Source organism: Poecilia reticulata, linkage group LG6 (assembly GCF_000633615.1).
Source record: "Poecilia reticulata strain Guanapo linkage group LG6, Guppy_female_1.0+MT, whole genome shotgun sequence".
Classification (NCBI taxonomy): domain Eukaryota; kingdom Metazoa; phylum Chordata; class Actinopteri; order Cyprinodontiformes; family Poeciliidae; genus Poecilia; species Poecilia reticulata.
In genome coordinates this window covers 19,852,987-19,878,188 of record NC_024336.1, presented here as the reverse complement: position 1 = coordinate 19,878,188, position 25,202 = coordinate 19,852,987, and the positions used below count along the sequence as shown (strand labels likewise).

Genomic DNA, 25,202 nt, shown 5'->3' with positions numbered 1-25,202 from the left:
TTACAACAGGAGAGTCTGTCAGACATACAAGACGCTCCAAGACAAGGAAAGCATTTTTGAAGACAGCATAGCTCCCAGATATGATTTTACCAGCATTTTAAAATCAAAGCGTGCGTGACAGACTGTGACATCTGTCAACATACCGTAGCAGCGGTGGATTAAATTTCATTTCCATCATGAGTGAAGATAATTGCACTGTGCGAAAAAGCAGCGCCATAACATGCTCACTTAAGACCAACATAGGGGGAAAAAAGGACCATTCAAACAATTAAAAATATGCATTTTATTAAACCTTTTTGAGGCAATTAAAAAGAAAGTGTGTGAAGTATTGGAAAAGACAATAAATTGTGATGAAAGTGACAAATTCCTGGAGAAGACAGTTTTAAACAACCAGCAGATTTGCAGCTCAACAGTTTGATAAATCCTGGTTGGTACTTTCATGTTCTGCTGTTCTTAAGTTTTTAAATCAGCTTTGATTCTCTGGCGTTCGTGAAGGGCAACCCGGTCTGATGTCTGGATGATAATTCTCTGGAAAAAGAATCAGAACAGAGAATCAGTTTAGCATATTTCCCACATGGTGATTGGTAAGTTAAGGAAAATGGTTTTTGCACTTTGAGAAATGTGGTGCAAAAATTGTATTTACAACATCAGGACCCACTGCTACCTTCTCTGGACCAATGGTGAGAGAGAATTGCTTTTGGAAATCAAACTCTTGATGCTCAACACTTTTAGTCTGACATGGAGCTAAATTGCTCTAAGGAACACCGGGTTTCTTTATGGATTCCTGATTCCAGTTGGGACAGAATTATTACAGTAAATCATCACTGGAAAAATACTTACTGAAGCACTATGTTAATGAAAACTGCACCAAGACCCATAATCCCACTCAGCCTTTGGCAATTTGCTCGTCACTCAAACTATTCCAGTCCAAACAAACCACAAAGATGAAGATTTACCCCACAGCAGACATATTCCAGATTTGAATATCATTAAAAAGTTATTTCAGTAGAACAGTTTATACTTGTATGTAACATTCAGCACACAGAGTAATATGTTTCACTTCTTCAATTTGATAATTATTTCTTATTGCAAATATAATTACCATTTTATATTTTCTACCATCTATCACCATCTTGAATTTTTCAGTTCTCCTTTTAGGTGCCAGTGTAACAACATCTTCCACACATAGTATGATGCCTTTGAGCTTCCTGTACAGAAAACTACTATTTATTTTTTTTATGTACACCTTGATGTTTGATTTTACATAAAATCAGAAGCAGTAGAATGCTGCACGCTATGAGCTCAGAAATGCTCAGATTAAAACATCGGTGTGCTTTGAGAATGAAGTTGTGGTGAAAGCATTTACTGTTTAAATGTGGGAAATGTTTTTTAGTCTGCATCTTTGAGCCAGTTCTTTCAGGCTCATTTGTTACAGAGCATAAAGAGTAATTAGTATGAGCAGGTTAGCCATGGTGGCTTTAGTCTACATGTGGTAACAGGCAGAACAAATCTGACACAAAACAGCCATTTAGTATGACCAGCAGTGTGGTTTTAACTAAAGACCGACTCTATAGATTCATTCAGTCAAAGACAGTGTCACAGTAAAGGGGTCCCTGACACTGGCGCCGCATTATAACTCATATAAGCAAGTCTTTGCAGACTTAAACGCTCCTTTCTAAGCACCAATGAACTGGGCTTATTCATTTTACCTGACATGAGTACAAAATGAAAGAAAGAAAGAAAGAAAGAAAGAAAAGAGAGTACTGTCAGTGCATACAAATACAACAGCAGCATAGAACGTGGCAGTCTCAAAGCTCCATGCTTTTCAAGACTCAAAAGTCTGACTACATTTGTCCTCACAGTCATATTTGATCAATAAAAACATTATTGAAAAGTTCCTTTTAGTAACTTAACTTAGTGAAATGCATTAAATAGATCAATTACCCACAGAGATATGTTCAAGCCTTCACTTTGGTTAATGATGATTTTCTGCTTACAGCTAATGAAAGCATTTAAGAGTAATATATACTGAATATGACTAAATACACAAAGGTTCACTATGAATGTACTGCCCATTTTTGTTAGAGGACAGGTTTGAAGAATGAAATGTAAAAAACAAAAACATGGATATATGGATGACTGAAGATAGCTATATAATGTCTGAAAAAAAAAAATCTAAAATATTAAACAACCCTGGTCCTTACCAGAACGGAGCACTGTGACATAAAAGACAGAAGGAAATACGGCCTGGCTATATCTGGACCTCTTTAGTCTGTTAAGATGTTTGTGACCGCTCCGAGTGACCAACTTCAGTCATCCGTTTTAGACAACATATCCTCTGCACTCAAGTTAAAACAGTAAGAGTAAATGGACTGAGTTTGTTTGGTTCTTGTCATTGGACATGCTGACCAATGAAAGCACTCCTCACACTGAGGAACAGTCACTCTACATACATGTTTAAGGGATAATACAAAAATTTCAGGAAAACACAAATGTTTGACAAAAAGAAGCAAGATTCCTCAAAATGTAAAGCTTTTATAAATATTTCTTGGAACAGCTGGTCCCAAATTTAGAAAATTAATAAAACGTTTTGATTTCAAAACAGAGAGAAATCTTAAATCGCATCGCACCAACAGATACACACATTTAAACACCCTTACATTCTCCCTTTTCCTCTATTCTGACGCTCATTTTGAATTTCCACAAATCCTCCAGACCTTCTAGAAGCGGAAAACGCATGATTAATTGAGTCAACAAGCAACTGAATAGGTGTAACTAATAAAGTAGCCTATGAGGTCTAAACGCAAATCTGCATCACTAGATTAACCTCATGAATTATAGAGCGAGTTGACAATACCTCCAGTTCACTACAGAGGATTTGTAAACATCATTCACCTATCCTGACATCAGCTATCTGTTTCAGCTGCATTTGGTAATAATATGTTAACTGTGCCTACTGAACAGTGTATGAACATCATAAATGGTAATTGATTTTAAAATATAAAATGTCAAAACTATTTTACTGCCAAAGAAGTTCCACCAAACAGACCAGACTGTATAGGTCTGAAGACAATAAGTTAAGGTAGGGGCGAAGCTCAAACAAGCATGGTGGGAGGAAGGAAAAGCGAGACAAAGAAGATCACCCACCTCCAGCGATGGTTTGACTTAAAAATACCGTTTGGTGATAAAACCAGCCAATAACTTACTGTTGTCTCTTTTGATGTCTGGTCAGTGCTTCCTTTCTTTGTATGGCTGATTATTTTTTACCAACAAATGTCTTTTTGACAACTTGGTGACAGGCTCTATCGTTCCAAAACAGAAACAATAGACTTAGTCATACATCACCAACCTTTACAGCACCATCTCCCCCCCATCCTGTCCTCAGCAGGTGTTCGCAGAACAGTATCAGATACAATCTAACATATGGGTACAGGAAGTAGAGGGGAGTTACTAAAGAACTCTAGCATGACTGTTTATTTAAAACACGAGGAGCATAAGATCAGGGTGAGCATTCAGGGCTTCTCAAACACAAAGTTTTCCTTTCTCACCGTTCAGAGAATGTGAAAATAGGACTAACAGCATACAAGAAACCGCTTTCAGTCCATGAACATGAAGTACGCTCTGCAAATACAAATTTCTGCTGGAAGGTCACATACATCACAGGAGTTTCAAACTTGTTCAAGTTTTCAACATTGAGAAAACCAATTTATATTTTACAATGGATATTTTATGCACAATGCATGACAACTTGACATGAACCAAGAAATCATTACCGATATAAATTTGTTATAAAAGTATTACTGATTGCACTTTAAAAATTAGGTAACTTTATATTATTAAAGGTAAAGTTTAAACAGTAATGATTTCTTGGTTAACGTCAAGTTGTCATAACAAAGACATTTTGAATAATGTCAACTTTGTATTAAAAGTGTCATAATTTACCGAATGACGCTTTATGACAACAGTCATAAATATTCATGAAGGCTTAAACATGTTCATGACAGGTGTTATGTCATGTTTATGAAAGTGTCATGACAGTTTTATTCACCACCCCTTCAAATAAAGTGTTACCAATTGTTTATAAAAAAAATTACGTTCTAGAGAAAAGACTAAATAAACCTAAATTAAAATTTGCTGTCTAAGCTAAATTACATTTAAAACTGAGCCAGGTCTCGGCAAGTTACACATCCATGCTGGTGTAAAAAATGGCTTAAAAAGGGTCAAAAATGTTGAGAGAAGAGAAAAAAAAAGATGACAAGAAATACGACCATGTAAAAAATAAATACCTCTACACTCCCTGGTCACCAGAGGACTTACAGTGTCTATTGTCCTTTTTTCGCCAGGCTCCATTTCTTTTTATAATTCTAACCTCCAAGGTGTTAGCATTACAGTCATTAACTGTGACCTTTTCCATTCACTGCACAGAGTTTCATTCAAACAAAACCTTTTCAGGATGATTGAGGATGGGCAATGTTCTTATGACGCGTTTCTAGGCAACGTCTCACAAGCAATGCTTTTTCTATTTTTCAATAAGGAATGACACATACCTTGTCACCTTGGGAGAAAAAATGATAACTGTTACTCAAAGTAATTTATGGCCAACAAATCCAATCTACCTTCTGTGTACAGCTAGCATGAGGGGGGACCCTTTTCTATTTAGCTTCCACAAGACATCCTGGACGTGCTTCATTCAGGGATTTATGACTTTTCACTAATTTACTGCAATATTTTATACCAGCTTTAATAGGCCCTTTTTTATTACCGGAAGTAACCTCTCCTGATGGGGCACTTCCTGATTTTGCCAATCTATGCAAGTAAGGAAAATTTTCTCTTTTTTTCCCCAAAATCTCTGCTTAATTTGCCATCCTTTTCATTTGCTGATGCAAAGGAAATTGCTGTCGTGAATTTGCAAACCAATAAACTTGAGAAAGGACATAAATTCTTGGGTATGAAGGTCTTTTCTTACCTTGATACTCAGCTATCAGGGTAAGAAAAGATGTAGCTGAGCATACCAACCGTTAGGTACAAGATGAGCAAATACAACCATCATAATAAAAGAAGTCTAACTTAGTGTGCTAAATTATCTGGAATATTTGAGGGAGTCATGGCATAAACTTTTAAGTTGTATTATCATCCTGGTGTGTGATTACCATTGCAATTTGTGAAAGAAAACATGCTAGAATGTGAGTTATGAGATGCTAGACGATGCTCGATACTTGATGCAAAAGCAACAAAAGTTCAATACATTAGTATTGAGAAAAAACAGTTGTGTGCGAATGGGTGCCAAAATGTGGAAATTATATCAGATTTTCTTATTATTTTGAACACGCAATTTGAGCAAAACCTTTAAGATAAACAGAATCTTAAGGGAATTTAGTAAAAAAGTTTTGCATTTCTTCTTCACGTAGCTAGCTCTGTTGGTTCTGCCAGGCTCTGACTGCTTGTGAGCCTGAAATGCTGGAGGCAGAGTCTTTGATCAAACAAACGCCGAGGTGTGGGATATCAGTGGGACTCTTTCTTTCTCCCCCTTTTCACTCGAGTGTGACCTGCAGAGTCTTGGCATTCACATTGTTAAGAGTTAGTACTGCTGAAGCCAGCTGAAACGCACACCAAACAACAGCCGGGAATTGCTGGGAATCAGGAATGATGTCATAAATAAAAGACTAGAATGGTGCAGGGTTTCAGGGAACAGCAATCTGCAGACAGTGCGGAGGGTGCCAGGGCATTTGGCTAAAAGGTTAAATCAGCAAAAAGTGGATCCATTATGACATCATAACAGTATTAGCAATTAAAGTGATCATATTTCAAACCAGCTTAGTGTGCCATCATGGAGTTTAATTGTGTTTGTCAAAGGACCGACCAGAAAACTAAGATTGATACCTCAAGCTTTTAGATGGAAGAATGGGAGAATGACGACCCTTCCATTAAATCTGCCCTTGAAGAGAAAAACGGGGCAATAATTTTGAGCACATTTAAAAAAAGAAAAAGCAGAACTGATGATCTACAGTAGTTTTTGATCTTCCATTTTTGGCGACACCACTTCATACTGCTCTTCAAACTAGAATACTCTGTCATGTGGATGGATTTTTTTCTCAAGACTACAGTGGCGAAAGCAACAAACAGCTTATTAAGGGAGGCACTCATGTTTATTAAACATACTTGCTGACCGGCAACAGAAATTTGACAATTTTTAATTTCCTGTGGAAAATCACTGGACAGGGATTCTAATATCACTCATATTAGAAACCCCCCACTGACAGCAACTACCAAACTCGTCAGCTGTGACTCTGAATCTGTAAACTTAACTAAAACATCGTGCGATTCATTCTGACTCTACCTTAAGTAACAGGACACAATGATTAAAGCGATACTTGACTGGCTTGGATTTGTGCGGATGGGTCCCTTTTGTTTGTCTTTGCACCAAACACTTCCACTGTTTTCATTGCCGCTTTGCTTCTCTGCATAGAGTTTGTTCTGTCTGTGTTTGATCACTCATCCATCCTGTAACCTCTCAACACTGTTACATAACACCACAACACACAAACAAGGACATGAGCGCGGTGAATATGCGTTTCTCAAGAACAACATAGTTAGCAATAGAAAGAAATTGTGTTTTTTTAAGCTGTTCTCCACTGCGAGAAGGATAAACAACCCAAAAGCAAATTACTAAGTGTGCCATAAAACATGTGAACACAACCAGATTCCCCAGGTGGGAGGAGAAGAGAAGTGAGTACAACAGTGGCTCCCACACTGCTCAGCATACGACCCACAACACTGAAGGATCAGATGACAAGCCTCAGCCGACAAACACACGACAAGCTCGATGCACTTTTTTTTTTTTTTCCAGCTAGTCCCCTTCTGGCAGAGAGCAGAGTCACGTGCGCACTGCCGCTATTTTGACGGGAACATTCTGCCTAATTAGGTTAAGCTTCTGCATTTTAATTGCTGTCCTCATAAACAGCGGTTATGACTTTAACCCCCTTCGCTGGATACAGCTTTAGTTGCAGCTTTTCATCCCAGTATTTAACCTTTGTTGGCATTAATAAAACGCCAGCATCTCTTAGTTTGATAATTACTACATCCTAAATAATGATTTGTATTGTGTTTGTAAAATGAAAGAATAAAAAAAAATAAAAAATCCATCATGTTTTGGAACGTCATCCGAGGTGTGCCTTAATTTGAATTTATATACACACACACGCAGCTTCCATAAATAAAAACAAAAACAGTGCATTTAAAAGAATATTTCAAATTCATTCGGACAAACTACAACATAGAAAACATGAGCATTATGTATTCAACATAAAACTAACCTGATGCAACATGAATATGTGTTTAAACATGGAACAGCCTGTTCAAATATGACTGCCAAATAACTGGTTGAGCTAGTCACCTGGCACATTTGTCAGTTTCGTTACTTTATCAGTTGCTTACGTTGAAAAACATGCCATCCTGCTTGCTGTTCTACTAAATACTTTCCTGAAAGAGGACAGATGGATGAGCATTTAACGTTGTCAAAACTGACAGCGAAACACGAACAATAAAACTAGTGATCGGTTGTACAAGTTTAGACACTCATCCCAATCCGTTTCCACTGTATCCGACAGGATACAATCAGATTATTCAGGTAGAAAAATATGCCAGAAAACGGTGATGTGAGAGGTAGCATTACACCTGAACCTTCAGGGAAGACCTCTGTGGAAAAGAACCAAGAACAAGGGATGGGTGGAAATTTCTCAGCATTACTTTTCAGAAAACTCAGAAGAAACTATAAATTATGTTTAACTGCAATAGTTTTTACAGCTTCCAGCTTGTCTACAGAGACAAAGGATGTCAATTCTACTGCTAATGTAGCGTTTTAGGAGCTTTAAGAGTTGGTTGAAATTATTTACTGCTGTTATGTTCTAAAGCACAAATGAAACCAAAAGACATCCATAAAGGAACATAAATTATTTAGAGATTTTAAACAAATCGCTGCTGTGTTTATATGTCCTGCTGGGACACATCTTTTAAGCTTAATTTCATAAACATCTGTTATCATGGATCTTTGCTGCATGTTTCTCAGCTTGGTATCATTGTGGATGGTCAGTCAAAATAATGTTTATTAATTGAAATTGTGGCACCACAATGCATTTAAAGCAATAAGCTGATTTTAAATTGTTACTCCAAGTGCATCGACTTCCTGGAAAATTTTTGAACAGGACATAATGTTCAGAAGGTGTGTAGCTCACCAAACAGGAAATTACAAGTTTATTTTTGTGCTGCGGCGTTCCCGCCCTGCTTAGAAGCACGAGTGGAAAACTCAACAGGAAGCGTTTCACTTTCCTGAATTTGTGAGTCCGTCAGTCACACAAATTCATTTCATATTTGAAAACTAGAAACACAACAATTTGCTTCCAGTTGTTACGTTGCTGGTCTGCGGCAGCACATATTATAAGAAAACCGTGGTTACTAACAGATTTATTGTATTTGCACCATTTATTTATGGCCATATTCAGTAAATTAACATTTTTTGACATGCTTTTTGGAAAAAAAAAAAAAAAAAGTCGATTAATTAAAATGACACCTTTTCTAGACAAAACAAAATAAGATTTTACTATAATAATGCAAATTCAGAACTAATATTTTTAAATAGCTTTCATTCAGGGGTGAAAGTAGTTTTAAATTCTTGGGGGTACCATGACAAAAGTGTATGTGTATATATATATATATATATATATATATATATATATATATATATATATTGCTTCTTTGTGTGCTTTGAAGTTTCTGTGCTGATTAATTTTTTTGCAAAGCGATAACAGCTGGGTAGCTCTTGAATTGCTACAGAATGGAGCTGTATGTCTCTCAGCCCACTGGTTGCAATGTTGACACCTTGAGATGCCATGAGACCTAAGTTCTGAGCATCATGGCATGAAGTGCATCCCAGTTTTCCATGTCTGGCATATAACAATTAATTTTATCCTTTAAACTGGTTATATTGATCCTTTGTCCAGACAGAGGGATAATCAGTAGCCCAGCATCATGACCTGTTTGTTCTGAAGATCCTGCAGCTTCCACTTCTCTTTCTAACATGAAAGACTCTCATACTGACAGGAGGAACCACAGAGCTCTGTTAAGTTACAAGCACGTCTTCTGAAGTTTTGATATATTTCCTCCAACAGATTCCAGAGGAATCACCTCAAACCAGATGTTGAACTGGATTTTATTTCAATATAATTTGTGAATGTTAGAATCTCATTTTCAAAAGTGGAGTTATAGAAGTTGAAAAAGGTTATCATTTTGGAGAAAGTCTCATCAACATCAATATTTCCACTAAATAAGAGGTAAAAAAAAATAGTTTGATAGAGGAAAAGCCTCTCAGACTCTGAGCTCAAAGCAAGATGCCAGAGAGCACCAAACTATTTTTTATAATAAGCTCCCTGAACACAGCGGTGGTTGATTAGTTAATCTTAAACTCCTGCTCTGCTGGTTATTTTGATAATGGAACCGAAAGGCAGAGAATTGCGCAACACCTTGTTGAAACAATAATCACTGAGATTATTATTGTAGTTGGGTTTTGTTGAAAAATCAACACGTTTTGTTGATTTATTTTTGTTGTTGTTCTTTAATAAAGTAATGAACGTTTTGATAAGGAGTCAGAGGAGGACGTGCTGGTCTCAGCATCCTGGCTGCGTTCAGTTTGTCACCTAAAGCTGAGATCAACTCAAAACCTTCTGCAATCGACATATTGCTCTAGCAAAGCACGAACATTTCAGAAACAACAGAAAATGGGAAAAAAAGCTATTCATTAACTGATTAAGTCGTGTTTTAGATTGTTCTTGAAAAACTAATCAGTCACGTCTGATTAGTGGGCGCACTCAGGCTGAACAGTGAACCCATTGATTCTTTACAGCAGACAGCCGCTCCACTCTCTTGCAGGTACTGCGTACCCCCACTAAATCTTTTAGGGGTACGCAGTACCCGCCTACTTTCACTCGCTTTCATTATAAAAAAAACTATTCAAGTTGTACCCTTACCTTTTTGTTGTTCTCAATTAATGACTTAATCTGGAGATAATTGATCTGATTGATTAACGATTAATTGATTAGTGGCCATTTTCCTGAAAATCTGAGTTTTTTCTTGTATCAAGAGGGTCGTCCTCTAAGATGGACGGCTTTTTTTGTTATAATATTCTAAATAAAAAAAACAAAAAACGAGCACATCGTTATATTTTGACAGGTTTTTTGCGTCAGCTGACTGAATGTATAAAAACTTGTTTTCCCACACATTATTAAACTTCAGACATATTTATGAAATACAACAAAAGAGGAACCCCCTTAGGTTGTTAAGGGTAAAAATAACAAAATATGTGACACACATAACACTTAACCTAGTTTGCAACAAATACTGTATATTAGTGACAGCCCTCTAATTGCCTCCCCTGGAGTCTAGCAGTTTTAAAGGAAGTTGAGAGGAGGAAAACAGACTTTTGATGTGGGGGGTTACAGTCTTACAGTCTGAAAAACAAGCCCACTTCCTATAACCAAAGCCTCAGACAGGACTGACAGAGAATTACGAGCTGCTCATTTGATTGTGTGAAACCTGATAAACTCTGATGTGGCTGCCTCTGCTTACCATACAGACTTTAACTCTGACCACAGCTTTCTATTACAACCGTCATCTCTCAATAAAATAAAAAAGTTTTACTCTGCATGTTTGAGCTCTTTAATGACCATTTGAGTCTTCCCAGCCTCTTACAAGCAGGGTTGGTTTGGAAAATCATGACTATTAGAATTAAACTAAGCAGTGCTGGCATTTTTAACATGTCCTAAAACGTTGCTGTTTTGGTGCACATATATTTCTAAAGAAATTGTCGATGAGGGTAAAAGCGAGTTTCCACACTCATTCTTATGGAGGTCAGGCTGTGGTGTATGGATTCATATAAACCTTTGTTAAAGTCAAGTCAGCATGTTGTAGTATACTGTGCATTCACTAAATGTCTTCACTGGATAAATAACTTACTCCCCAAAGGAATAAGAGTTGGCTGCAGAGTCATGTCCGACAGAGAGAAACTTTCTTAGAGTTCTTGATGTTCATTGTGTGGAATAGAAGAAAACAGAGCTTGTTTGTTGCTGTTGTTGTTGTTGTGAATCTACAACACAAGTGGCTGCAACTTTTCTTCAAACTCTTTGGCTTATTTTTATACTTGAAATAAAACTGAAAGAATTGAAAAATTCTATAGCAGAAAGACATCATGCCTCCTTTGTTTTCCATGAGTGTAGAACAGCTTTTGATATTTAAAGCTACTTGGCAAGCAAAAGTAATTTGTTAATCTTACCTGATGAGAGCTGCGTTGAATGTTTCATGGGGTTCTCCACTTTGAGACGCACTGGTGGGTTGGGGACTCGAGTGAATGGTGGAGGAGAGAATCACACTGGAGTTAGGATTCTGGTCCACTGAGCTCTTCTCATTTTGAGGAAGACAATGAGATTTCGCCCTGGCATGATTACGGATGGTGTGGTTGCTACGACGATGAGTCACTTTGCCAACAGACCCTGTACCAGATCTCTCAAAGGTTTGCTGATATCTTTAAACAGAATAACAAAGAGTAGGTTTACAGGAGCTCCCAAATGTTTGTTCAAAAACTGAAATCAAGATTAATACATACAATAATTATTTTTGCTTTAAAAATCCCCATTAAAAAAAAAAGAAAAGGTTTCTCTAAGAATGACGAATTTCAAGCTCACTGCAAGACACCAGGGAGGAAAAATGGATGGCATATTCTTCAACTCCATGATGACAGAAACAGGTGAAATTGTCAGACTTTCCTTTGTGTCAATGAAAAGTTACAGTCAAACCTGGTGAGTTTTAACATTTTGGACCCAATCATCAGTCAGATATGGGCAGAAAAGAGGCAGAAATCCCAACAAGCCACATAAATTATTGGAATGCAGGACATGAATGCATAGATCCTGAAATTCGAGGATTTTTGGTTTTAAAAACATTTGGAAAAAACTATTGTCTTAATCTTTTGGGTGTTGTGTTGAGGTAAAGCGTCCCAAGATTGTTGGGCCTTTTTCTTTTAATTATTGTGAGACTGTACGAGCTGCTGTCAGTTAACTGTTAAAACGACCTTTTAGTGGTTTGCTTGCATTAAATGTAATCATACTGTAGATTACTTTTACCTTCTAAATAATTTCTCAACTTGAGTCGAGTTATTTTTATGTACTGGAAAGTACATAAAAATTTTACACCACCTCACACAAAGAAAGCTACGGCAAAACGGTGGTGGACAAATTCATTAAATGCAGTTTTACTACAATTATAAGTACACAGTCAAACTGACATTCTTTTTAACATTGAAGCAAGCTGTCGATTGTCCCGTTGCCTCCTCTTGTCTACAGCTAATTTGCCACCCAATAACAATAATCCCTTTTGTGACCCCCGATGACCCGCCGCATGCTTCAAATAACCTGATCCACCCGACACAAAGAGCAAAGCTGCGAGGAATTACAAGCATTCTTGAAACATGGGTGCAAATATGTGCATACATTCACAAAGGGGAGGATGCACAGATAAATACAAACACACAAACCACTCAAAAGGTACCGAATGTTTCTGCTGTCTGCCGTGTGCTGACAGGACAAAAGGAGCAGCATTACAATGAGAAGATTAGAGGACTATTGAGAAATTCTGATTGTGGCTGGAAACTGACCGCTTTATCAACAAGAAACAAAAACAGGAAGACTTTGTGGAATAGCAGACATTTTTAGCATTACTGAAACAGGCTCCATGGCTCCAAGAAAATCATATAAATGAGCACTTCAATAAGTGTGCATCTCCACACGTAGCGAGCCTGGTTTGCAAGCAAACAGCTGCAAAGTGTGTATTGTGTGTGTGTGTGTGAGAGAGAATCAATGAAAATAAATTAACAGGAAACCAACAAATCATGAAGGATTTGCATGTTTTTATGAGCAAATGTGTGTCCAATTATTTTCCAGATAATTGGACAAAATATTAGAAAATACAAAAATGTTTACTGAATAATTCAAAGTTAATGTATAGAACTTGGTTTATATAGGCCTTTCTTGCTATGATGCTCTGATCAGCGGCCAGCTGACCATCAACACCTGGAAAAGATGAACTCTTAACTCAGATTTAATCTGAGGCTACATCACAGAGAAAAGGGAATTTACAGCCCTTATATAGCTGAAGGGAAAAAAGCATATATTGTGGGAATCAAGATTGAGCTACTTTAGTGAGAAATAAAAAATGTTGACGATGAAAAGTGAGACAGTCATATGAATTACAGCTAGGGCAATAAAAAGGATCATAAAATGTTGAGAAACGATTTATGGCATCATAAACATTAAATGAGCACGAACTTCAGAAAGCTTTACTATACGTTTCATGTGCTTGATGATTCTTGTCTAGTCCATATTTTTTCATATGAAACATCCACATATGTAGAAAACAGCAGCTGAAATATGCTGGTACTTAGGAGTACTGCTAAACCAAAAGTCAAATAAGAATAATGCTTTCATAAGTGTATTGAAAATAAGTAGCAGCAAGTTTGTCGTTTCATGCTTGAAAAAATTAAATGTTCTAACCTTTCACTTTTCCCACAGCCAGCAGGTTTTGTCCCAGTAACAGGGGCTACAGCCACCTCTCCACTGCTCCCTTGTCCTGCAGGCTGGTGAATGCTACTTTTCTGCTTGCTCTGCCTTTTCAATCTCACCTAAGAAAAAAGACAAAAAACAAAAAACTGAAATAAATCCCATATTGTTAAAGACAGAAATATTGGGATGTTCAATATTCATCAATTCTGGCAAAAATGAAATGTATCAATTTCCTCCTTGTTGTGTTTATTAACAGTCTCTGAATGGTTTGTGTAACTCTAAATACTGACAGAAGCACAAATCCATTAGAATGAGTTGTATTTGAAAAGTATATTAAAACCGTATAAATGTCATTGGTTATTTTGTCATATTTTAACAACTTATGTAGTTTTACTACATAAGTTGTGTAGTGACAAATTAATCTCTTGTTCTTGACTTTTGTTTTTCCAATTCCAGACCATGCAAACTAAATCCCCCAACAAAGGAATAAATCTATGATCAACTTCTAGACCACCATGCGACTCCAAAGGTCAATCRCAGCCACAGTTTACAAGTTTGTAACAAAATAATTCTATAAAGCTTTGGTTCCATACACTGATAATCCTTTGAGTAACAAGCTGAAGTATCAAAGTGCATTTTCTGGGGGCTGAACTTAAAAAGATCTTGCAAAGCAACCAATATATGTGGTAATTGGTGGCATTTCATAATGTTGCTGCACATGCAGGATCTTGTCTGAATGGCTGAGGAAAAACTGTGTTATTACTCTGATGCYATTAAACTGCAATCAATTCAGCGATACCTTTTAAAAAAATTATTTTAAACCCATAGCAGCTAGCTTTAGTAAATCACAATCATTGTATAACTACACAATTTTAAATTACTTGTTTTTCAGGAGCAAGTATCCTCTAACACTTGCAGTTTTATAATCATAAGCCCTTTGTTGTCAAATATGAGGAAAGATCAGCTCAATAATAGGATAAGCTRTGTTGTGTCAAAATGTTTCAAGTCACATGCTAACTTTGTGCGATTTTCTCACTCAAGCCTGTTTTGGCTTAAGTTCAAGGCATTAGACCCTAAATTGAGCAGAGTCTTTAAAAAAATCATTTGACTGATTCTTTGAGGTTTGYTGGAGGCATTTAAACTCCTCTGAGGATCAGAATCGATTCAAGAGCTAAAAATAATCTTTACMGTTAAAGAAAGAGATTTTAATAATARAGTCCCGGAAAGCCAGAGGAGAAGGAAACATCCTTCCTGGTAAATTGGACCAAAAACCACACCCTATAAAGCAGATGTTGAAGAACAACATTATTAACCTCCACACTTGAGGCCACTTCATTAGGTACAACTGTTCAACAGCTTACCACAAACAGCAGATTGTGGCAGCAAGCAACGCACTTCGGCATCAAGACCGTGTAAACAACTTGCTGAAGTTCAAACAGTTCACATGGTTATTGACGCCAGACGAGATGGTCTGGGTGTTTCAGAAGYTGTTGATTTACTRGTACTTTCACACAACACCATCTCTTAGGCTTACAAAAAGAAAAYGGAATACATCAAATGTGGACGAAAATGCCTTGTTGATGTCAGTGGAGACAAGGCAGACTGGTTTGAGATGATAGAAAGGTAACAATAAATAATATAACCAGTTGTTGTTRCCAATCTCACAACATGWGAAACCTTAAAGCAGATTGCCAGAGCTGCTGAGGAGCACAATGGGTAACAGCTCCTTTCAGCCAGGAATGAGAAACTGAAGCTACAAATCACACAAAATCACTTKGAAAAAAATTTGTCTGGCCTTTTGAGCCTCGGTTTTTAACGGAAATATTCAAAATATTGACTAGAAAAGGAAAAGTAGCAATCCATCCAGCCTCATTTCAACTGCTCAAGCAAGTGGTCGTGGTCCAACGGTGAGGATTATATTTTGACGACACACTTTGACTTGAGAAATATATCAGACTCCTTTTTTTAAGGAGCTAAGGCAGTCCTAAACACAGTTGTATCGGCTTTGTTAAATAAGCTTTGATTAATTGAAAATAAAAAGAAACCAAGAAGGTTCAGCAAACTGGATTGGCACAAACACTAGTAATGGTGTTAGTTGGAGTGTCTAACACCTCTGATATTCCTATGAATACACCACGGTTTTTTAATGCAAGGAAAAAAATAACAAAAGTAATATCCAGCAGAAAGGTTTTGTGCWTTAATCGTTACATGTTCATGGTGATTGTGATGACAAATGAGGCAAACAGCMTAGTTCTTGTTTTTATGCAGAGTTAAGCAAATCGGCTGCTTGCTGCACCGTTGTACTGGCCAAGCAGATGAAAACTAAACAATGAGATGCATGGATAACATTTTTACCTGAGCTTGTGTAAATGAAGCCGAGGCTCGTCTCCGGAACATGCAGCCAGGACTYTGRTGTCTCGGCACAGCCAGTGTTTGTGAACACTTCTCCTCAACTCCCTGCCGACCCAAAGGGCTGAGAAGGCCCCGGTGCGCCATGCGCAGCACACGGGTCAGTAAACTCACACCCCCTGGAACTGTGTCTGCATGTGGAAACACCGTAGATTGTTATTCATTTGGGTTCTCCACCATTGAAAAGCTTTTGAGTTGYAGGGATCCAAACTGTAGGAAATCTAACTGAGGAAWAATATTTGTCTCATTTCCCAAACATTTATTGTTGAGCACCAATTAGCTACAGTGAACAGCAACAGTCCAATGCAAAGTTATTTTCACAAAACGACTCATCCTTCCACTACATGATAACCCCCACTGACACCGCTCGGTGGGCGTACAGTACACATACTTTTGGTGTGTGAATGTGTCCTTGTTGTACACAAATGAATGTTATCAGTTCCTCACCATATTTACTCAGGGGGGAAGAATCTGTCTGCTTAGGCAAGCTGTGAACACAAAGACTCACTTGTCCCGTCCCTCATGCACACAGTCACAGTCATGGACTCTACAGCATATATCTTCTGTTTATGTCGAGGGATATTTATGCCACCTCTTTCAGTAAGGAAGCTAAGATCTGGTGCTTCCCCCATCTTAACTGATAACAGCAAACTGGTACCGAGAYTGGATTGTGATTTATTTGGTTTTCTTTAACACTGTGCTTCAAAACAGACCCAGTTCTGGGTCCTGCAAGCACTTCTGCTAACAAGATCAATCTAAGCACATGCTATACAATAACCAGTATAGGCATATTGCACATCTATGTAACGAGCAACAGCTTATCTAAATTATACATTTTTCTACCTCAACACCACCTAGCTCAAACACTATTAAAAAAAAAACATAATTAGGCACTAATTTGTGCAACACGGTCCTGCCCACACAAACTACCAATCAGATTAAAAACCCAGACTCTGYTGTCATCTTTCTTGAGATTGCACACTACTGCACTGCAATCCCTGCCATATTCAAGCTCAAGAGCGTATAATAGTAGCGTTAGGTTTGTATTGGATATAGACTTTAAAGAAAGCATGAAATAAAGGCCAAACTGTTTCTAACCATAAATACAAAACATATGCTTTATATTAGTCATTTTGTATCAAATAAAAAAAAAAAGAAAGCCAGAGTCCTACGCTTTTATCAAAACACATCAGTGATCATTCAGATGTGGCTACAGACTGAAAATGTTGARTTTTCGGGTCTGATATTTACACTCACACTTGCTACCACTGGTGCCTTATAATACAACCTCCTTAGGAGATGATCTCTTAGGAGGCGAGTGATGTTCTTTTCTTAAAACCAAGCCCCTTTTTAACACCTACACAAGAAAATACAAAAAGAGAGTTAAAGAGAGGATGAATAACCTTCTCACTGAAAGGGACCTGATGAAACCTGTGAGTGCCTGTAGCTTCTAAAACCAATGTTTACCAGCTGCCTCCGTCTTTATTCTCTCCATAATATGGTGACAAAGACTTTGGATAAAACATTACAAAGAACGGTCTGGTTGAAGAGGTCCGACTGAAAAGCACCGGTGAGCAAGCTTGCACTTGTTAACTTAAAAATAAAACTTCACTTGTTGACAAGCTCAAATGACTTTCTGCCACTAAAATCCTCTCATCTTTGCAGAAAACATTTATTTAATTGGGTAGCTGAAGCATACAGTGATGCATGAGCAGACTCTAAAGCAAAACAGGAGACGCGACTAATGTATACATTAAGTGTAGATATACATAAAGACATTAGCTCACCTTTTTCAGAAGTTTTCTTGGCTCCAGATTTTGAAATATGTCGTGTCTCGTTTCCTGTTCCGACTTTGTTGGATGAGTCCTGGGGGTTTTCCAACTTTTCTGCAAGAAATAAAACCAATACCAACTTTTTGTAYAGATGTCTTGGATCAAAGCAGTATTTTTGCAAAAATGCATTCACATGAACTTGTTCGTGAGTAGAGTTTATATAGTTAAGAAYGTTGCACTAAACAGAACAGTTTTTCCATGTTTGTGAACGTTTTTTATTATTTCTGTTGGTTTTTAGCCATTCGATAACTACAATGAGAAAAAAAATGCTTTGAAAAGTATCTCTGTGTTGACTAGATGCCATTAATCCTTAGAGGGATGGGTGACAAGATCCTACACTTTTGTATAAGTGGGTCAAATGCGACCTGTATTAGAATCAATGTGTTTTAGGGCTAATTGTCCTTTTGGCTAAGAATAATCATTTGTAATATAAAAGTTGGATGCATTTGTAAATCAATATACARTGKATGTGGAGGAAGAAGAGTCGATTATAATCAATGTWGCTTGAGGTCCAATGTGAAGTTGCCAAAGTCAGTGGCAGACTGGTATAATCAATATGTYATTACTGTGCTTGATTTATCAAAAATACMTGGCCATACCATCAATCAAGCTTTCAATCTTTATTTTAATTTTTGGAAAACGTCTTGGGATCTACATTAGCTCTAAGCTAAAATTGTAAAATTAACAGATAAACACTGTTAATACCAGTATGAATCTTTACAATAACAAGTTTAACTTTTAAAACGAATGCTTGACATAAATAAACCTTTTGACTATATATAATTTACTGAATTATCTGCACTTGGCATTAAATGTATTAGCTATATTGTATCAGATTAGGACATCTCTAGCAACAGGTAAACAAACAAACTATCAAATCAGCATTTCATCAATTCTGAGACAATTTTCCCCAAGAACAAAACAAAAATTGAGATTGACAACATGTTGACAATGTTGGTAAAGAAAATCTTGCTCTGGTTAAATATACAAGTGTCTCAGCACTGACCCTCAAATATATCCCACTGCACAGTTAAAACAGTTTAACATTGACAAGGATTTTCGTCTTTTTTTCACAAAACTATGCCATTGTTTTAGGAAAAATGCATTCACTTATTTTTAAATCTCTGATGCCATAATGATAATTTTTGGGGCATCAACACAATGATTTCTGTTTTCGAAGTCAAATTCCGGCTTTGTCCTTCCATTCAGATAAGAAGACATTTATTCTAAAAGTGTTAGACTTTATCTTAATCTCTATAACATTAAAAAGGTCAGAATATTATCTCAACTAAACATATAGTTTTTGCTTTAACCATTGTTTTATGTTGATCAAACATTGACAAATATGTATTTGCTTGATTATTTTGGCGATGTTTATTGCATGTTTCATAATCGGTAGCTGTATGACGTTTTCATGATKTAAAGCACTTTGAATTGTCTTGCTGCTGAAAATGTGCAACAAAAACTTGACTTAAAGTGAATTTGATTTTCTGTCAAAAATCACACTGAGCAGAGCAAAGATTGAATTTCTCAAAGTGTAACTGGCAGTCAYAAATTGGACGCATGTCGGGTTGTAGGTGTCCATCACAGCAAAACGAACGGTAAGTGGTCTGTACTTGTGTAGCACTTTATCAAGTCCAGAGGACTCCAAAGCACTTCATTCATGCACACATTCACATTAAGGGATGACGTACTCCTCTAATTTCCATATGCCTGAACAGGRGTTTTGAGGATAAGGCCTTCCTTTGCCAAACAGGAAGAGACGATGATAAAGTGCAGCGTCTACAGGCCTAATGCAAGGTCTTTGCAGAATTTTGACTWGGGTCATCTTTGATGTTAAAGCGACTCAGTTCCCAGACACACCCTCCCMGTTTCCTATAGCCCATGGCTCTCACCCTCTGCCTCATGTCTCTGTCTCCTTCCTTCCCTCCCTGCGATCCATCTCAATCACCGTCAGACATCAGTTAAGGAGGGGTTCCCTTCCACAGCAGAAATCAAAACACCGACGTGTCACAGCATGCCTCCAGTCAACCACCCAAAAACCAACCAAGATGGTCTGAAATAACATGGTAAATAATTTGAAACTGTAGGACTGAAAAGACATCCACCACGAYTGAATACACATAAATATGYAGCCTCGCTTTATGAAGCGTCTTCGCAGTTGACGAAGTGCTTTAACAGCATGCAATTTACAGTAAAATCACAGTTACAAGGGAGCAAGTGGTTTTATTTGGAAGTTCATTTTCAATACTAGCATGCAGTTGCCTCTTCTGAGCTCTGGTGTTAGAACTGTCGTAAACAAACAAGAAACAAATCTATGTGTTTAATAYTCGTTTTTGTTGAAGACTTAAATCCAGACAGTGGAAGTATTAACACGGGTGAGCTCACCTGAGCAGTTTCTGTATGACTCAAGWGGGTAATGAGTAGGCCTGCGTGAATGTGTGACTATGTAGGAGTGATTTATTGTTGAAGCTAAGCCTTCTGCAGGCACTTCTGCCCTCACTAGACTTGCCACCCAGCAGCCAGACACTCAGTCAGTCCTCCTCAAACAACTTTAATTAAAGTAAAACTGAAAACAACTTTGTTTCATCACACAAAACGAGCTGCCCTCAGCATGTCATAAAATGTCAGAATAAAACGCAACACTACTCCTGATCCATACACAGTATTTGCTTAGTACTAGAAAGATACCAGGTTCATAAAACCAAGCACAGCACAATGAGTTGAGTCTTGACAAGGTCTATTTTAATCAGATGACTACCAGCTCCAATTTACAACATGCCTGGCCCTGCCATGTAATTAGTCGCACTAAATAAAATATGAAAACATGAAGTCAAAGGTTTTGGTCAGAACTACAGAGATGGATAATAGAAGGCTGCCACAAGGATATTAATCTGCTGATTGTTCAAATATATTTCCAATTAAGAACAACACAGTCATGACGTAGAAACTAAAATCATGCCACTAATCACCATTATGGTAAAGTTGTTGTTACAACAATCCACAAAACCGCAGAAGGAAAAATGAAAATTAGAGAGCAATTAGATTGTCATGCATTTTATTTCTAATTTCTGTGTGACCACAATGATAAATCTTGGTTATCATACTTTGAGAACCTCATAGCCCATATTACCTGCATACGAGACAGAAACGGTTATAGCACTCAACAGGGGAAAAACAGCTTACTTGACATTCGTTGTCATTTTGGCATAGAATAAAAAGTTTTCCTGCAACCGTTAATGCTGTAACACCCTGATTAATAAAATTCCCCAGAAGTATTTTATGACAACTGTAAACCCTTTTTGATACAAGATTTTTGTCTTATTACTTCAAACACCTTTAAGAGACTCAATCATGTCATATAGGAAAAAGTTGACAACATAACTTATTGCAAGCCGTTTCTTTCTTCCCATCTTTACTTTTCAAAGTAGAAGATTACTGCATTGTTATTCTACGGTTTTTGGGTGCGACGAAGGTCTCTGGATTATCTCCACACATTATTTAAAAACCATAATTCATTGGGGTATTGGCTAAGGATCAAAGAAAATCCTTCAGATGATTTAATCTTGGATCCCGCTCTGTCACTGTAACTCAGCCAGTTTGGAATATGATAGGTGTTTCCAAACACAGCGCAGTCCTGTTGCACAGGTTCTTCAGTTCCACTAAATCAAAACATATATACTGGGCAGCACTGGTTTAGTGYCATTAAGGCTACAGTATGTAACTGAACATGAATGAACTGAATAAAAACAAAAAGATTACATACTCGTTGAAACTGTCACTATGCAGTGACAGTTTGGTATGAGACAAATAATCTGTGAAAACCTTTAGCACCTTATGCATCACCATCTGTGCCAGGTGTGTGCTTCAGTGACAGTCTGTCCAGCAGGATGGATATCCAATTGCAATGCAAATGATGCAATGAAGACATTTTGTTCAGTCTTAATTTAGTAGAGCATCTACTGTTACAGTAGGATGATGGCTTTTTAGGATGAGTTGAAACGAGGCCTCACTTTGTAACCAAAAATAACTTTAGTCAACTTCAAATTAAAAGCTGGTCTTAAAAAAAGGCATCAAACATACATTAATGTTGTGGAATTTTAATTGCTACTATTTGTTAAATACATTTACTTTTAAGCTGCATTTCCTTAAATGTCAGCATGGCAGCTGAGACAGGTTGTCATGCTGTGAGCGCATTTACTTTTATGAGGACCGGAGCGCGGTTTCTATCAGACAACTTAACCTATAATCACTGAAAAAGCTGCACTGCATCTACGACATGGCACACAAACCACTTATGTCAACTTAAAACTAACAAATAAAAACATATGATAAAATCCTGAATGACGCACGGTTGTAAATGCCAGAGTCGGTGAGCTCAGTCTGGAGCTTCCTCTGTGACTCAGGGATTTAATGAGAAGGTATGAATGACAACGGGTGTTTTACTGCCCACTCTCTCTCTCTCTCTCTCTCTCTGGAAGTCAGTTTCGGATAACGCAGCACTGCTGATTCTTCAATGTCCAGCCATTAATGCTGATGACACACAGCCATTTGAAGGTTGTGTATTAGTGCGTTTGAAGCTCTGACGTCCTCTGGGACAGAGCACCTGTAGCTCCGAGTGAAAAGCTCTGATGCAAGGCCTGGAATCAGCAGATCCTGTAGCCTGGGAATTCACTGACAATGCTCAATGGCAGCTTTGAGGTGCTGATCATTTAGAGAGGGAAAGAGAAAGTAATGAAGATTGGAAATTTCCCCGAGGAATAATAGAAGACATCAAGACAGTTTCTCTTACTCAACCCTGCCTCAGAATACCCAAGAAAACTCTCCTCATAATCAATTGAAAACTCATCTTAGAATAGATGMAACACTGAAGAAAGCAGGAATGAGATTTTACCTCACAAACAACAAATTGAAGGCGAATGTCAGGTTTAAGTGGGGTCAAATTCTGACTTCTCTTGTATTATTTATGTTTGAGAATCCATGGAGCCATTTGTATGGGACTGAAAGCACAGGGAAATGTTATACAAGTGATTAAAAAAAACATGAGACATATCTGACATAGCACAAGTCATCTTCTAAAATTTTATCAAAAAAATAAGACCAGGTCAGTTTTTCCCTGATGTCCACGAGGTTAAAAGATGTCCATGTTTTAGACTCGCGGACATGACTCAGCTTGCAGTCATCACATCCCTGCCTATGCAGACTGTTTAAAGAGAAAATTCAATCTGCTAAATATTTTACAATTAGAAAAAAAAAAAAAAGAAGATAGAGACGTGAAAGGCTAGAGAAAGTGATGAGATGCAGAAAGAAGGGAAAAACTCCCAGAAGAAAAGAAACAAGATGTTAGAAAAACAAAGCAGGATGCTCACATGCTTTTGTAGAGATTATGCTGATGTAGCCTACTTTCTAAATTAAACATACAGAAACCTTCCTCCAAAGCAAAGAAATGAAGCACTTCTGCCTCGTTCACAAAAAACATTTCATACAGTACATATCAAGTTGTATCTCTTTTTTTCCCATAAGGGTGGTTTCTTAGCACTGGACAAGTTTTAWTTTGTAAAAGTGATGGCAAAAAATGCTCTTCGGGTTGAAAAAGCTGCTGATCCTTAAGTTAGATGAGTTAAACTATCATAAGATCACTTTGATGATTTAAAAGTCCCAATATAAAGACCTTATATTAGGACTCTTTGCCTTTCAACATGACTGAATGAAACAAATGTAGATGGAAAAAAAAATGTTTAAAAAAAATCTATAGTACAAAGGTACACTGGATTATAGAACAAAGGCAGTTGTTTCTCAGCCAGTCTATCTTAGCCTTTCCTTAAAAATAAATAAATAAATAAAAATAAAATTACCAACAGGAGGTGTGAGCATTTGGTCATTTGATCCATCTGGGTCATCATGAACATCAAAGTTGGTTAAAGCTTCTGGGTCTTATCAGGTCTCTTTAAATCTCCCTAAGATTACACAGGTTAAATCAACATTCAATAAAGTAGACTAATCAATCAAAATATGCAAGTGTACCATAGGAAGCCTCATAAACCTTTGCTTATTTTAAAGTCTTTTTCATTCTACTTGCTAAAAGACAATCTGATTCGTCTGTAATAATAGAAAACTGAAAAAGGCCAAAAGTAAGCAAACAGCAGGAAGCACAAAGATGTGTGAACTCAGGGAAAAATGCAGTCATAGATTATAAATGAAAGAATGGGGACTTCCAGAAACAAAACAGAAATGGTGTAGAGAGAGCAAGATGGAGGATACGGCTGGAAAAACTAAGAAAAAAAAAAAAACAAAACAACAAAAAAAAAAAAAAACAAATACCTGGTACCTTTAAAGTTTTCTCATTTTTCTGGCCTCCAGAATAATGTCATGATAAGAGCAATAGTTCTTCAGCTAGTGAAAGTTAAAGGACCAGTGGATGGAGGAAAAAAGATAAGCAGGTTAAGGAAATAAAGCATTCAGCAGGTACAATGCTGAGGGATGGGGCCAAGATGGCTGTATGTAAAATAAACATAAAAGCAGTAAGGAAGCTTACACAATAAGTTACAAAAAAATAATCTCCTTACCAATTCATTAAACAGAGTTAGACAATTTAGAGCCACACAATAAAAATAAAACATTTTTAGAAATTAGATTTTAAAGGCTATGTTTATGTTGACCAATGCTTTCCATAATAGTGGACTGCTATGACTGCCAAATCAATCACTTTCTGCTTAGATGGGATGCAGGACAAAGCCATTTTAAATACTGTTACATATTTAATGCTCAACCTGTATGATTCCTCTCAAAAATAAAATAAATATGTAATAAGATGCCAGGATGAGATCTTGTTGTATTAAAGCACCATAATACTTCCTGTCAATGTCACGTTTCTTTGTGTACTATACATGCTCTGCTGGCATGTGACCTTGCCTGGAAAGGTCAGTGTAAGCTATCATAGCACGCCTCAGATACAAGAATCAATGTTTTAAACTCGACACCCTTGATGTACTGAGGTTCTTATTTTGAAATCAGAAAGAGAGRATGTCTTGAGTAGTTATTTTACTGATAGAGATGGCTGATGAAAAACAGATAACCTAAAAACTATTTCAAGAACTAGTWGAAATACACAAATCTACTGACCACAATTAGGCAATCATCTGCTGAACTGACTATAAATGATGACTTTCTGTTGAAAATGTAAAAATGTAACCTTTTTTTGAGTCATAAAAAAGCAACGGCGACAACAACATTCATAGAAATGGAAAATGAGTGAATAATGGATCGTGTTCCTTTGGAAGTATTGGTGAAAAATTTAAAATTGAAGTTAATGGTACACGTAAATGTAAAAACTGTTTAATAGAGATTGATTATACTGCTC

At 37.1% G+C, this 25,202-nt stretch overlaps 1 protein-coding gene across 1 annotated transcript in view; it reads right to left on the bottom strand.

The window, feature by feature from the left end:
* Positions 1 to 264: 264 nt before the first annotated feature.
* The window catches only part of LOC103466246 (uncharacterized), a 38,420-nt gene continuing 13,482 nt past the window's right edge, over positions 265 to 25,202 (bottom strand). The window contains exons 2-6 of the mRNA XM_008411703.1: positions 17,798 to 17,896; positions 15,957 to 16,141; positions 13,593 to 13,720; positions 11,321 to 11,569; positions 265 to 528 (exon numbers count right to left, since the gene is read on the bottom strand). Coding sequence (XP_008409925.1) covers positions 462 to 528; positions 11,321 to 11,569; positions 13,593 to 13,720; positions 15,957 to 16,141; positions 17,798 to 17,896 — 728 coding nt within the window. The 3' untranslated portion in view covers positions 265 to 461. The remainder of the gene's footprint in view (positions 529 to 11,320; positions 11,570 to 13,592; positions 13,721 to 15,956; positions 16,142 to 17,797; positions 17,897 to 25,202) is intronic.